Here is a 15273-nt window from a genome sequence, read left to right on the forward strand (position 1 = left end):
TTAACATGTTTTTTTAATTCGAAAGTTTGTGCTTTTTTTAAATTGTAACTTGCTGTCTTCCTTCATTTAGCTTGTCAATTGTAAGCAGTAGCACTAAAAAATTAATTTATGCTTTATTTCTAATTATATAATGACGACTGTTATAAATACATGAAGTCAATTATGTGATTGCTGGTTCTTAATCTTTCAATCTTGTTCTGAACTTTTATTTGTTGCCAACTAGCATGTCAATTCCAGGTGTCAAACCTAGTGACAGCGGCACATAATTTAATTGATTTTGGCGTTTTGTATTAATAACAGTATAATAAAAAATGTATAAAAAGTATAATAAAATTTTGTATAATAAAAAATGTTATTTCACATAAACAAGTTGAAGAAAAAGGCAATACAATTTTAACAATAGCTTGTGTAGTTAAAAGCACATGCTGTAACAAAATATTGTATTTATATCTAGTCTGATATAAACATTGAAGCTACTACTAAAGGAAAAAAATCTGATTAAAGTGCATTCTTTTTTATCCTCTTTCTATAAGTTGAGAAAAGAAATCTTTAAATAAATAACAAATTTAAGGTAATAGTGTTTGCGGACCTGTAAATAGAGCTATATATATATATATATATATATATTTGCATGGTTTATTTATTGTAAATTTGGCCAATTAAAAAATACTTGAATTACTTTTTACTTAGTGATCGGATTTTCACAATCTGAGATAATTGTAGTTCTTCTACAAACCTCAAATATGCTAAATTGTTAGTGCCTATAATATTATGAATAATGAATTTCTCCTCAAAAACATACTTTTTGTGACTAAACATACCTTTTCTATCGACTGGACCCTCGAAATAAGGAGACGTTGTCGCGATCCGAATAATTTAGTCAAGATGATGGTCAAAAGTTTGGTCCCCTTACTATTAATTTCGCTTAGAGCCGTGGTGGCTCAGGAGATGGAGCATTCACCTTCCAATGAAGTGAACCGGGTTCGAATATCAGCAATGACTCGTTGCTACGAATTCCGCACCCGACTCGCACCGACCACAGTGCTGACGTAAAATATCCTCACTGTTAGATGAATCATGAATTACAGTCCCCTTCTAGTGGCTCACCGTGGGAGGTTTTCATGGTTTTCCTCTTCATGTAAAGCAAATACGGGTTAGTTCAATCAAAAAGTTTTCCATGAAGGCAGATTTCTCCCAACATTTGATCCAGGAGTTCCCTTGTCTTCCGGATTGGGTACAAGGCTACGAATTGAACATTAGTAGCCAGTATATGTGCTACTGTGAATGACCGAAATGGGTGGTTGTTGACTTCCACCGTTGAATGTTGACAATTGCTTCGGTAAATGTCCGAAATATATATTAGGTCTATCTAAGTGCCACTGTCCGGTATGCCTTAGATAATTGTTCTTTTAAGGTTCTGTGCCGCAACCCGGTATGCCCTTCATCAATGTTTTTTTAAAGTCTTTTAAGGTCAAGTACCACTGCCCGGTATATATTTAACCGGTACTCCGAACACTGATGTTTCTCCTAATATATCCTCAGCAAATATTAAAATATTGAATAAATATAATAATATCATCCAATAAATTAATATCAAATCGTAAATAAAAAATACTTCGGACATTCATCGAAAAAAACAACAACAAAAAGTTACTGTAAAAAAACTTACTGAGACGGTTTTGGCCTGTAGTGCATTTGAAGAAGAAGAGTGATCAGAACTTTCATCACCAATGCATTTATTTTACTTTTTTGCGTATTTAATCATAACTCTAAATCAAATCTTAATCATAACTCTAAATCTAAGAATCAAAAAGTTTTGCACAAAATTACGAAACTCGTTTATCCAAAGGTAAATTAATTCCCTCCAAAAATATTATTTTTTATTATTCAGTTTAAAGTAATCATTTATATTGGGTAAAATGCTAATAATATAATAAATATTAATATCTTATGTGTTACTAAATTACACAAATAACTTTTTTATGCGAAAAAAATATTTTTAGATATTAAAAAAGTAGTCTTTTTTATTTTAACGTTTCAAATCAAAGAAACAAGAAAGATTTAATTTTTGAGAAAAATATCTTCTCATGACTGTGTCTCCTGTCTTGCTAAAAATAAAAATAAAAATTATTTATGGATGAACTTGACAGGTGATAATGCCTCCTACACTTTGTTTGTTCATCTTTCACTATTCTTAGGAATAAATTCCAATAAAACATGCTTCCCATTGCCAACAAAAATAAGCAAATCACAAATCCCCTCCTTGCTTACGTAAGAAAATAAAGCAATATTCCCTTATCTTGTTTTTTGCTTTAACTTAGACTTTTATTGTAATAATCTAATTTCAGGATATAATTCAAATAACGGACGCATCTTTGCGCGAAACAAAATTGACGTTTTAATTCATTGATTACGTTTCGATTCATTTTCATTCAATTTTGAGTAGAATATTCCATAGATTTTTTCCAGCAAAATTAAATGTTAATTCCAATTCACTAAAATTCGTTTTTAACAAAATAACTTAGGCAATCATTAAAATAAAGCTTAGATCAGTAACTTTTAGACAAATTATTTAAAAAAAAATTAGACGATGTTATTGAGTAGAGCAAAAATAAAATTTTGATTATAAATTTTCATTTCTGTATTAGAGGAGAAAAATAATTTTTTTGTTCGATAAAATGTTAATGTTATGTCTCTCTAAAATTTCAAGGCATTTTTATTTGTTTTTCCATTGCTGTAACTTTATTTATTTTTCATTATCTATACACCATGAATGATAATACTTAGGGACAATTCACTCCGACATTATCAGGAAGCTTTTCTTGAAGTTTCTCCAGGCCATATAGACCCAGTGCCCTCTAGCAACATTTAAAGTAAACGGTTAGTTGATACAATAGATTTGAATAGTTAACACTGTCCCTTAAATTATGTAGTGTCTCTCATATTTTTATTTACATCAGTACGACTATATTTGGAACATAAATTAAAATAATTCTATGAGATTTATTGCTTCAAAGTTGAGTTCTTATGCTTCATTTCAATAAAAATTATTGAATTAAGATAGTGTTACGTGAAATTATGTTATGCTTTGAAATTTTTTCACATTAAACGTTTACATAGAATAAATTTTTCTGACCAATTGCAAATCTTTTATTTTAGATATTAGTTCTATTATAGATTAAAAGTATTTCATCCATATTTTTCATATTTTTATTTACTCCTGCTATTTCGATTCTGTCCTATGATAAATTCTACTATTAAAAGAGAAAAAAATCTACATTAATAACGCTTTTCCTTATTTATTTTTCCATTAGTTTTTAGGAATTAAGGGTGCATTGGTGCAAGTCAACCATGTTAATAAGCATTAAATTCAACATGGAAATAAATTAAGGAACAGGAAAAATGATGATAAATTAAAATATTTAAAAGAAATCGTAATTTATTTTACAAAATGTTCCTTCGTCTTCATAAGCGCACAAAATCCTTATGATATCTAAAGTTTTTCATAGAATTAAAATAAAATAAATAACCAAACGATTTAAAAAAAACTCCATAAATTCAATTAAAAATAATAAAAGAAAACGATAAACTCGTCTATCTAATTAGTTATTCCACTTTTTGCCATAGCGTGGTGCTTAAAAAAGCTAATACCGGAGTTTTTAATAGGAAAAAAAAATTGAAAAAATAAGCATCGCCTATTTATATAGCTCTAGAGTGAAAACTATGTATCTTTCTGTGATATACAAACACAAAAAAAGAATTTTGTAACTCAGTTCAAATCAATTTGTGATTGTAAACACAACTGTCCTCCCTTGTACGAACTTAAAAATTATTTAACCTTTGAAAAAAATTTCATACCATTACGGTTAAAATGAACTTATTACACAACAGATTTTTTTTTTTTTGAAATATGACTCTGTGTTTATCGAGGATTCTTAAGATTCGTGTGTCAAATAGCAATTCATATCCTTTCAGGGAAAGCATTCAATGCACCTCTTAGTTAACAAAGGATTTGAATAGCCACTAAATGTCACGTCTAAGTTCTTAATAAACGTTACATATGCTTGAAATCGTGAGCCATTTGAATATTTCGTACATTTGAATGCCTATAGTTTAATGCTATGGCCTTGATGAAATACGCATTCGAATGTAATACGTATTTATGTTCCCAATCTTGTTGAAATGAAAGAAAAAAATTTGATTCCCAATTTCTGTAAGAAAACAATTTAAAATGAGCTTCAAAATTTCGCACTACTAAGAAAAACATATTAATACATTAATATTATGTAATAATACTTAACCTAAAAAAATCTATTTTCATAATTTATACCTAGTTTTAATGCGTCTATTTTCCGCACTTTTATTTTAAGGAAATTAGTCTCAGTTATCTATTAGCTTAATGTTCAGTTATCTATAAGCCTTTAAGTGGGTTAAAATCACATTTAGTGTGTTAGACTATGTATTTTTAAATTGTATTAAATATGCATTTGCAGTATGAATTCTTATTTTAAATGTCTGAAAATAATCATTTTGTATTTTAATATGTATTTTAATTATTATAAGCATTTAACGACTTATTATAAGCATTTGATGACTTGATGTGTATTTTTAGATTCTTAAAATATGCATTTATTGTTTTAATGTGTATTTTAAGCGTTTTAAAATCTAAATTTAGTGTTTCAATGTGCATTTTAAGGTTTATCAAATAGGCATTTAGCGTTTTAATATCTATTTGAAGTATCTTAAAATATGCATTTAGTGTTTAATATGATTTTAGGTGTCTTAAAATATGCATTCAATGCTTTAATGTATATTTTAAGTTCCTTAAAATATGTATGCAAAGTTTCTTCATTAAGTCATTTATGGGATTTATAATTTTTTTAAATTTGAATACTGAAATAAAAGTTTTGTAAAATTTGTTAATTCATTTTAACTTATTTCTCAAAGAAAATGTGGCATTAATTTTTTTTCTAAGCGTTAACATTAGATGAGAATAACCATAGCGCAGCTGGTGTTACTTTGAGCGACAGTCATTATTTCGCGTTTAACAATTGAAATAGATTATACGATTTTAACTTGAAAATACTAAAACAGCTTTACTAGTTTTTCAAGTGTATTGATAGTTGAAGAATTTTTTGCTTTTAAGATTAAGTAGCTCCATTTACTCGTTTTCTTTTCAATGTGAGATATCGATTCTTTTTCTTTACGCAACTGGCTTTAATTCTTTTTTAATTTCTTTTCATCTGGTTTTAATTTCTTTTCTCTTTAATCTTTACGCAGAGGGCCAATCATTATTTTGAGTATAATAATTGAAATAGATTATATACAATTTCGTGTATTGATTCTTTTTCACACACACTCACTATTAGGAAATATTGAAGACAGCTTTGCCACGTCAAACATTTCAGCGTTTTGTTAACGCAACCCTCCCCCATTCAATTGGTGGGTTTAAAAGTAATAGTCATTTGAAATATATATATGAAACTAGACCATCTTTTCTATAAAAAAATAGGAAAAATACTATTATTATTTGACCGGGATTGCCTGGTTGGTAGGGCGTTGGACCCATGTCCAAGAGGTAGTGAGTTCAATCCCCACCGGCGGAAGACTTATCATGTGGTGACTGATGCACGCTACAACTGACAGGGTCGCGAAGTCCTTCAAATTCCTACAACAAATCAATTCCTCTGGGGGGTACTGGATCGGAGATTGATCGCGCTCTGGTTTAAATCAAACCTACGATGCGGATGGATGATATGTGGTTGCGTTCTCCTTGCAAAACGAACTGTGACGTATGTGTGTGGGGGAAGTTGAATTCTTGGTAATAGATGGCGCCACTGGAAAATAAAAAGTTCACCCCTCTGCCTTAAAATAGGCTTGTTAGTATTGACAAGTTGTATTTACTGCTAAATGCTCGTTTGTAAGAGTTTTAATTAGTTAAAGATGTATTTATTTGTAGGTGAAGTGATTGGTGTGTGTGGTGGTGTTATCCACCATGAAGACTTGGCCTTTGTTGGTATATATGCTGTGCGAGAAAAATATCGTGGAAGTGGAATTGGATATAAGGTAACATTATGACTAATTCATTATTGTTTTAAAACACGGATATTAAGGTTATTTTATTTTGACTGCACCGCAATTAATTCAACACCTACGGTATTTTAAGTGGCTTTTTTTGCCTAAACCACGATTGTTTCAGCACATGTAACAATAAAAGTAACTTCTTTTTGCCTAACACACGATTGTTTCACCACATATGATAATAAAAGTAACTTCATTTAAGCTTTAGCACCGTTGAATCAACAAACACGATAATGAAAATAACTTCATTTTGACTACTTAATTGTTTTACGCAGGGATTGAAGTAACTTTTTCCAACAAGAAAAAAAAATTATTTTGTTTTAGTTTATAACCGTTGTTGAACAGCTGACCCAAGTTTTGGGTTTACGACTACGTAGCCTTGTAATTTTGAACTCAGTCCAGAAGACAAAGGAACTCCTAGATCAAGTATTGGGAGGAATTTTCCTTCGTGGAGTACTTTTTGATGGAACGAACCCGCATTTGCTTTACATGGAGAGGAAGGCCACGAGAACCTCCTACTGCTAGCTTGACCTTCAAGGGGACTCTAACCCATGATCTGTCTTCCGCTGAGGATATTTCACGGCAACACTGTGGTCAGTACAAGCCTTATGCGGAATTTCTATCGACTAGGCATAACTGGGATTCGAACCCCGTTCACCTCAGTGGAAGACGAACGCTCTATCTCCTGAACCATCGCTTCTCAAGGAAAAAAAATATTTTAAATTCGTTCTTTGAGACATAAAAAAATAGATCCCGTTAATGTCATTTGGGGGCTAAATAAAATTATTGTTTACGGCAATTTATACACTTTTCGATTAGCAATTTCTATGCATTACGTATAGAATAAAGAGTCTAACCGTTTAGAATTAAAAAGTTAAGTATTTAAAAAAATTTAACAAAGGGCAAACAAAGTGTACATTTGTATGTATTGCTGAGAGAGAAGAGCTTGCTTGACAAAACGGTTGTTGTAGTTGTAGTTCATTTATGTAGCACTAGAGCTAGCTGCGCAATGGGCTATTGGCGACAGTCTGGGAAAGATCCCTGAGGATGATCCGAAGACATGCCATCACAATTTTGATCCTCTGCAGAGGGGATGGCACCGCCGCTTCGGTAGCTCGACGATCTGCACACGAAGTCGAGAACTTTACGGTAGAACAGCTTAAGGAGGACCACCCTTGGTCCCTACGTAGACTAATCCAAGTGGTCACCCACAAGCACACTGACCGCAGCCAGTGATGCTTGACTTCGGTGATGTGCTGGGAACCGTGTCTTAACTATCAGTCCACTGCTGTCAGATTCAGAGATTTCAGAGTTAAATTTCATTTTTATACATTACAGCTACGAATTTTGATAATTTCATCTGCGTTTCACGTATCTTTTCTTTCTTGGTTTGTCACATAGTGAAATACTTCTAAAGGAGTCCTAGTTTTCAATGAAATACCTTCAAGTGACGTAGTGTGGGTTTCTCGATTGTGATTGGTTGTTGAAAAGTAGCATTTGTTTACGTTATCAACTGTTCTTTCCATTCTATTTTGAGTACGACAAACCCGTAAAGTTACAATTTTCTTAAGTGACACATACTTTCACAAAGATTTTAATTATTTCACTTTGTATTTCTAATTCAACTCACAGACAGGCACGAAGTCACGTAGAACATAAACAAACTAATAATGCATCGAAATTACCAGGTACACGAAACAAAAGTGAGTGAGATCATTTTTGTTCAAAATTATTCCATCTCACATGATTAAATAAGGATTGAGTTATACGCGTATTTTTAAGAGAATCACCATTAGGTCACGCGGGCTGCTTCGAATCAAAGCTCTCGTATAACTATGTGAAACGCACTACTAACGGAATAATATAAATAAATTAAAACTGATTTTCAATAAATAAAATCTAATTAAATTTTCAGTAATTACATTAAATTTTTGTATATTTTTTTTACATGTACATTTTTTAGTTTTATATCATCTTATACACTGTCAGTCACCTATGACTCAGACATAAACGGAAAGTTCAGTGTCAGTCATTAATGACTGACGTGGCACTCAACGTGTTGAATGAAGCAGTATTTAAATTAGTTCTCTAATAACTAAAAAAAGCGAGATTTAAATTAGTTCTTAAACCACTAAATATAGCGCAATTTGAATTAGTTCTCTAATGACTAAATAAAGCAGGATTTAAATTAGTTCTCTAATGACTAAATAAAGCAAGATTTAAATTAGTTCTCTAACCACTAAATATAGTGGAATTTAAATTAGATCTCTAATGATTAAAGCTGGAATTAAATTAGTTCTCTAATGACTGAATAAAGCAGGATTTAAATTAGTTCCTTAATGTAATTTTCTTCAATCACGTGGAGCTTGACTTTAACTCGCCATCTTGTTTATAAACTATTAGCTGGCTCTGAGGTCACAGGTCACGTGCTTGTATATCAGTGAACTTCTTCCTCTCTAGTTGCAAATACCCAATTTTTAAAAATAATTTTTTCGTATTCTCAGAAATACTTTTATTTTAGTATTTTGAAACTTAATTCATTAGTAAATATTTCTTCTTTTTTTAAACATGATAGAATGTATTTTAAAATTCCAGGAATTTTTTCAAATTAAATAAACAAAATTTCAAGACGGAACTTTTTTTCATAAATACATTAAATAGAATTAATAAACTAATAAAATAATACAGTATCTCAAACTTATAAATTATTTCTTTTGGGTATTATCTATAATAGACGATAAATGTAATGTTACGCAAATCATGCCTTCGATTGAAAATGTAGCCATTTTTATTTTCGAATTTTAACATTTTACAAAATTTTCAATTTAAAAACTTTTCAAGCACGAATTTCTTTTCCCACTAATTTATAAAATGAAATAAACATACATAAGTCAATAACTCTGTATCTGAAATTTACCAATTATATCTTTTAGATTTTAACTATAATAAGTGATAAATATGTTGCTATGCAAATTCAGCCTTCCATTAGAAATATAGCCATTTTTAATTTGAAGTCCACAATCCCAAGAAGAAAAGTGTAAATTTTGTAACACGCAAATTTAGTTATATTAATAATTATTTTCTATTTAGCAAATATTTTAGTATGTATCGTCATACTTATTTTTAGAATACCTTTATTTTGCATTACCTTTAAAAATTTTACTGTTTTTTCGAATTTTTAAAGAAAATAAAAGTTTCTCAGCAGACGTATGTTTTTAAATTACTTCTCAATATGCAACACTAACATAGAAAGCATCATTTAAAGGTGGGATTTTATAGATTAAGTTTAAATCTCTAGCGCGTTAAATAAACCGGAACTCCAGGAAGTAACCTGCATGTCCCAGGGGCTCTATATTTTCAGGTGAGCTGCATATGACGTCACAACGCGTTGGAGAAGGGGCGGGCTGATTTAACGAAGCGAAAAATCGATGGTCTGGGTGGAATTCAAACAAACGGGCTTGCTGCGCCCTAGCTGTCTGCTACAGTTTTGGTTAATTTCAGCCCCTGGAAAAAGGAATAGGCGTTCGTAACAAAAGCTTTTAAAATTGCGCCGAGTATATTTTTCTTTATCATTTCTCTTATAATAATTCAGGCGCTTATAAGGCAAGTAATAAGAAAGTTAGCACTCATATTTTTCATAAGAAATGAGTTAAAACTAACTTTAAATTTTACCCGACTTAAAATCTATGGGCGTAAAATAATTTTCCCACTTTACTAAAAAAGTGTTTAAAGTTGGAATGCCATTATAACGTTTTCTGAACACACAACTCAATAAATGGAACAACTTAAATGGAACAACTCAACAACTTAATAAAACAGCGGAATATACTTTTTGTGTTACAAATTTTTATTTAGGATGTAAATTAATGCATTTCTATGTAATTAAAAATGACTAAACTTGGAAAAGTAATGCAATTTTGGAGCAAGCGATTTTATAAATGATAGATTTTTGTAAAAATTTATGATTTCTTAACTTTGGATTTTTTATTGTGGAATAAAATAAAACAAGTGAATACACTACCATTTTGTAAATTGTTAAAAATGGTAGTGTATTACAATATTAGTTACAATTTATTGTATTTTCAAGTTATTAAAAATAACTATAGACTGACCAAAAATATAGTTTTTTGAGTTAATAACTCTATAAATGAAGGATTATTGTTATCGTTTCCTATTTTTAGACTAATTGTGGAATAAAATACAAAACACGACAATGTACCTTGTAGCTTGCATATATTATACAGGTAACAAAATTCAGATATTTTTATATTAAAATAATTACATAAAATAAATGTAATAAAAAAGATCATGTAAAAGAGGAGAAAACATTATTTTTTAACTATTAAACAAACGACTCTGTATATACGTATTAGATTTCCGTAATCGTTTTCAAATTTTTAATTTTGAACTTCTTATTGTATTATGAAATAAAATATTTGGATTAGTTTTATCTGTTACAAACTATTCTAGAGCATTAAAATTTAATGTGTTGTGCAAAATTCTTGTAAAAATGGGTATTTATAATTACCCCGTACTTTAGCGTTATAATGCAATTCCATATATCTCAAAATTTCACTAACAGGTGACTAAGTAGAAAATGAAATGAGAAAATTTATTCGGCCTCCCCTTGCCGTTTGGCTATCCATCGGAGGTTTTCCTCTCCATATAACGCAAATGCGGGTTTGATCCATCAAAAAGTCTTTCACGATGCCAAATTTTTCCTAACATTTGATGCAGGAGTTCCCTTGTCTTCTGGATTGGGTTCAAAATTTCAAAGCTATGGAGTTTAACATTGATCAGCTCTTCAACCATGTTTATAAAGTATAAAATGTGAGTTAATAAATCATTACTTTTTTTATTTTAAGGTATGGAATGCTTGCATGGAACACATCGGTTCGAGAAATGCCTGTTTGAATGCTGTTCCTGAAAAATTCGAACTTTATCGAGACCGAGGTGGTTTTCCGCTTGTCGAAACAGAATGGACCTGCGTTGTGAACGAGACTAGTGGGAATGAAACAGTTAATCCAGAAGTTCTCTCCGATGTCGTCCCCAAGGGAGTTGACATCCACCCATTTGACGAATCTCTCTTACCTTTCATATATGACTATGACTATTCACTCATAGGATACAAAAGAAACGTGGCTGTCGAACTCAGCTGTAAAGAGAAAGATAGCCGAACGCTTGTGGCTATGAAAGAAGGCGCTTGTGTCGGTTGGGGGACTATCAAGTTGAGTTGCCAGAATGTAGGGCTGATCGGACCGTTGTACGCGGACGAAGCAGATGTGGCTGAGGTGATGCTCAGGCGACTCATAAGTGACTTTCCGCTTAGTAAAGGTTTCTCTATGATGACCATATCTAGCAATACAGCAGCGAATCAGATGGTAAAGAAATTATGTGTACCCACTCTGGAGGAATGTCCTCGACTCTACAGAAAACATAAACTGAAAGTAGATGTGAATAAAGTGTTTGGACACTTTGATCTAAATTTTTCGCCATTTTGAATCTGAGACCAAGTTCCAAAGTGAAATTTGCAGGACTTAAGAAGAATGTGTACCCTCTCTGGAGGAATGTCCCAAATTCAACAGAAAACAAACTTAAAGTAGATATGAATGAAGTGTTTGGACACTTTGATCTAAATTTTTCGCCATTTTGAATCTGAGAGTTAAGTTCCGAAGTGAAAGTTGCGCAAGAGATGCCTCTGCAAGAAATTGCAAGAGATGCTTCTGTCATTTTGTAAAAGTATTTCATTGTTCAGAAAAAAACTTTATAAGACTGGCAATTGAAAAAATATTTGACAAAACGGCCATAGTTGCTGGATTTTCTAAGCAACCGAAATATTCGAAAAGTTTTATCTTTGCAAAAAGACTGAGAAGACTCACTCTATGTGAATATAAACTATCTTCGATTCTGAAACGATATCTGGTAACATATCAATTTTGAATGCAGCATATTGGAAATAATTATCATTGTGCCGCGATGAACTGGAATAATTGAAGAGTTTACAATGAAAAACTGACGACAGAAAAGAAGTTGCATTTTTTCAATTTTGAGTTTAGAAACATAATATGATTAGCTATATGTATAGAACTGAATTTGTTAACTACATATCATTAAATTAAATGGTTTTAAACGAAAAAAAGAGTTTCCATGTTGTACCCATGCTTTCTAATACTCAATGTCAACTAGAACCATAAATGACATGGTAATAAATTTTATATCGAATTTATATGTGCATAAAAAAGGCGAGATCTTCAATCATATTAGGAGTTTGGCGCTTTAAGTATTATGCTTATCTGGCTGCTAAGTACAATTCAAGCTTTTCAAGTCGTTTCAGTGTCTTTGCATAGGTTGCACAATGGGTCCGTAATTATTCTCCATTGTGCGGCTTCTAATTTGTTTATAATTCTGTGGCTAGGTACAATAACATATAAAATAAATGCAATATATTTGACCAAGATTTCAAATTATAGGTAAATATAAAAAGAAGATACTGGCATTTATATCTTCATACATCTTCAGAACATGAGCTAAATTTTTTACACTTTTAATATAAATGGACTTAATAAGGAATATTTTATTAGTATAAAATATAAAAAGAATTGATTTTTTTATAGTATAAAAATAAATTTATTAGTACAAAAATAAAGAAATATTTTATTTGATTAAAATGTTGCAAAAAACACATTCCTTCTTTCTAATGGAATTTAATAAATTCAACAGTACCGGGAATCGCCACAGGATTGTTGCTTCGAATCACAACACGCTTATCGTCCACCTGGCTGCCAGTCGCATATCAAGCTTTTTGTTGTCGTCGCTTCTAGTCCTTCACAATATAGCCTCAGCTACAGTTTCTCTATGGTACGAACTCCCCCCGCCGCAATGTCTCAGGCCGTCTGCTGCTATAGAAACAGGAAAATCGCATTTCAAGGAGGGTAGCTTCTCTTCTCTGTAGGGCTAACACAATAGACCGAAGAAAAATATTCCTTTTTGTTGACCAACCAGAGCCAAAACCTGTCCTGAGCAATGACCCCACATCCCTACTTGAAATAGTTGTACCTCGCTACCATAGTCACCGTCACGTGCCCAGACGAATCGACGAACTAATTTCAATTCTAAGGAAAAATCTAAGGTGACATAGAGGACATACAAAAAGTACATCTTACTTTAAAAATCCTTAACCGTCCAATTTATTCTTCAAATTTCATTTCCTGAAAAAATGGCTGCCTAAAAAGAACACTAAAAACCAGGGACTAATATAGGGGACCTTTATATCTATCCTTTATATAGGGACCTTTATATCTATGCTAAAAACATAGGAGTGCATGAGTGGCTACTGTTGCCAACATTTTTTATAAGTAATTCCAGTTTGAATAAAGTAGAGGTAACACAGACAAATTTCTGGGGCATATAAATTTTCTTTAAAAGAGAAAAACTCGCGATCGCAACGAACTATAGGGGGCGTTATTGTATGATAAAAATTTCTGCTATTTCCATGAGAACAGTCATTCAGTTGCTCTGGAAATGTCTTCAGTGTAGCATTGTAACGCTCCTTCTTTATTGTGGCTAATTAAATTTAAAAAAGAAAAATGTTTGATATTCTTTTCTATGCAAGCAAAAACAAATTGGTATCTTTTTTTTAATTTTTTTTTTTTTAAGAGAGAGAAGGAACATCCAAAACACATCAGAAGAAATATTTGTAAATAAACAGGAAAAAAAATTCATCTTCTTATAAGAGTTAAAACCTAATGCCTGAGAAATAGTTTTATTAAATTTAATGATATAACATGAGGGGCCTATTTAAACTTTAAATTCCATAGTTTTAAGAGTCATATTACTTTAAACATCAAAATATGTAAAAAGTGCTCATAATTTTATATAATTTAATTTTGCTAAAAAAGTTTTTTGACAACAATTTTTACCAAAACATTTTAAGTTTCAATAAAAATCATTATTTATAAATTAAAGAACGTAAAATAAAGAATGCTTACGAAACAAAAAAACGATTCGTTCTTCGTTTGAAAACTTTATTCTCAAATAATATATACATAGATTATTCCTTCATTACTTTTAGATGACATATCACACATCAAAATTTTATAATTCTATGATCCTCGATATGAATTTTAATATGTAGCTTAAAAACAGAATAGCTGAATTCTAGTTGAAATTATTCTTTCAAAATTAAAAAACACTTACCAAGAAAACGATAAAAATTTACTAATAATCAGCGCAAATGATACCACGATGAACAGTATGCGATCCCGAAATCGGAAGTTATCAGTTGCAAGTTTGTTGATAATAGAAGTTAAAAATTATTGAGGAATTTCAATGGAATCAAATGTTTGGTGCATTCTGTTTCTGAAAGGTTTATCAATGTTCTGGAGAGTTTTTTCAAGTTCTTTGGCCTTTTCCTTCGTGAAATTTTGCTTCGTATTTGCTGCTTAGAAAATGGCGTCTAACTCTGCCAATGATTCTGATGGAACTAAACGAAAACTTAATAAATAAATGGTTGATATTTTCAGGCTCCGGCGAGAGGGCGTACTCAAGCGTTGCGATAGCGAATAGTAAATTAACTATAACTTCGAGAAAATTAAGATGCTGTTAGAGTTTGATGATATGATTTTTCAAGAGTATATTAGTTTAAAGAGTATATTAGTTTAAAGAGTAAAATATTTTATATTAAATTCTTGTTTTTGAACAACTTATTTCATGTTTTAGGGATAAAGGAAGATACACACACGCAATACATTTTTAATTACATTCGCACGAATCCGCTGTAAAATATTAAAGGAATAAATATACATTTTAATTAGTTAACTTGGCTGCCTTTCATAGATTGCGATCCTCTTATAAAGTCCCTGGTCAAATTATTCGACACACTACAAGATTCTATGTAAAATCTTAATTATCAGGTGATACTCTATACAGCTTTATTGTTTTTACGCTGTTTGCACTTGTTTACGTATCAATTGGTTAAATTAGATTATATATAATATAAATTCAACAATTGGATAAATTTGACGATATTTCATATAAATATAGATTATTTATTGTATCAGCTATTATATTAGTATAATACTAGGAGGCTGCGCCCCCTGCTCGCTAACGCTCGCCAACCCCCGAGAATTGCTACGCAAACCAAGGTGGTTCACGCCGTGAACCATGGCTCGCTGCGCTCGCTCGCCAATGAAC

The 15273-nt window shown here is 31.2% G+C and overlaps 1 protein-coding gene across 1 annotated transcript in view; it reads left to right on the forward strand.

Annotated features, from left to right (window-relative positions):
• LOC107449709 (uncharacterized) overlaps nt 1–12220 on the forward strand; it is a 25353-nt gene extending 13133 nt beyond the window's left edge. Inside the window, exons 2-3 of the mRNA XM_043039790.2 lie at nt 5960–6066; nt 10947–12220. Coding sequence (XP_042895724.1) covers nt 5960–6066; nt 10947–11582 — 743 coding nt within the window. The 3' untranslated portion in view covers nt 11583–12220. The remainder of the gene's footprint in view (nt 1–5959; nt 6067–10946) is intronic.
• Nucleotides 12221–15273: the final 3053 nt, after the last annotated feature.

Source organism: Parasteatoda tepidariorum, chromosome 7 (assembly GCF_043381705.1).
Source record: "Parasteatoda tepidariorum isolate YZ-2023 chromosome 7, CAS_Ptep_4.0, whole genome shotgun sequence".
In the NCBI taxonomy this organism is placed as follows: Eukaryota; Metazoa; Arthropoda; class Arachnida; order Araneae; family Theridiidae; genus Parasteatoda; species Parasteatoda tepidariorum.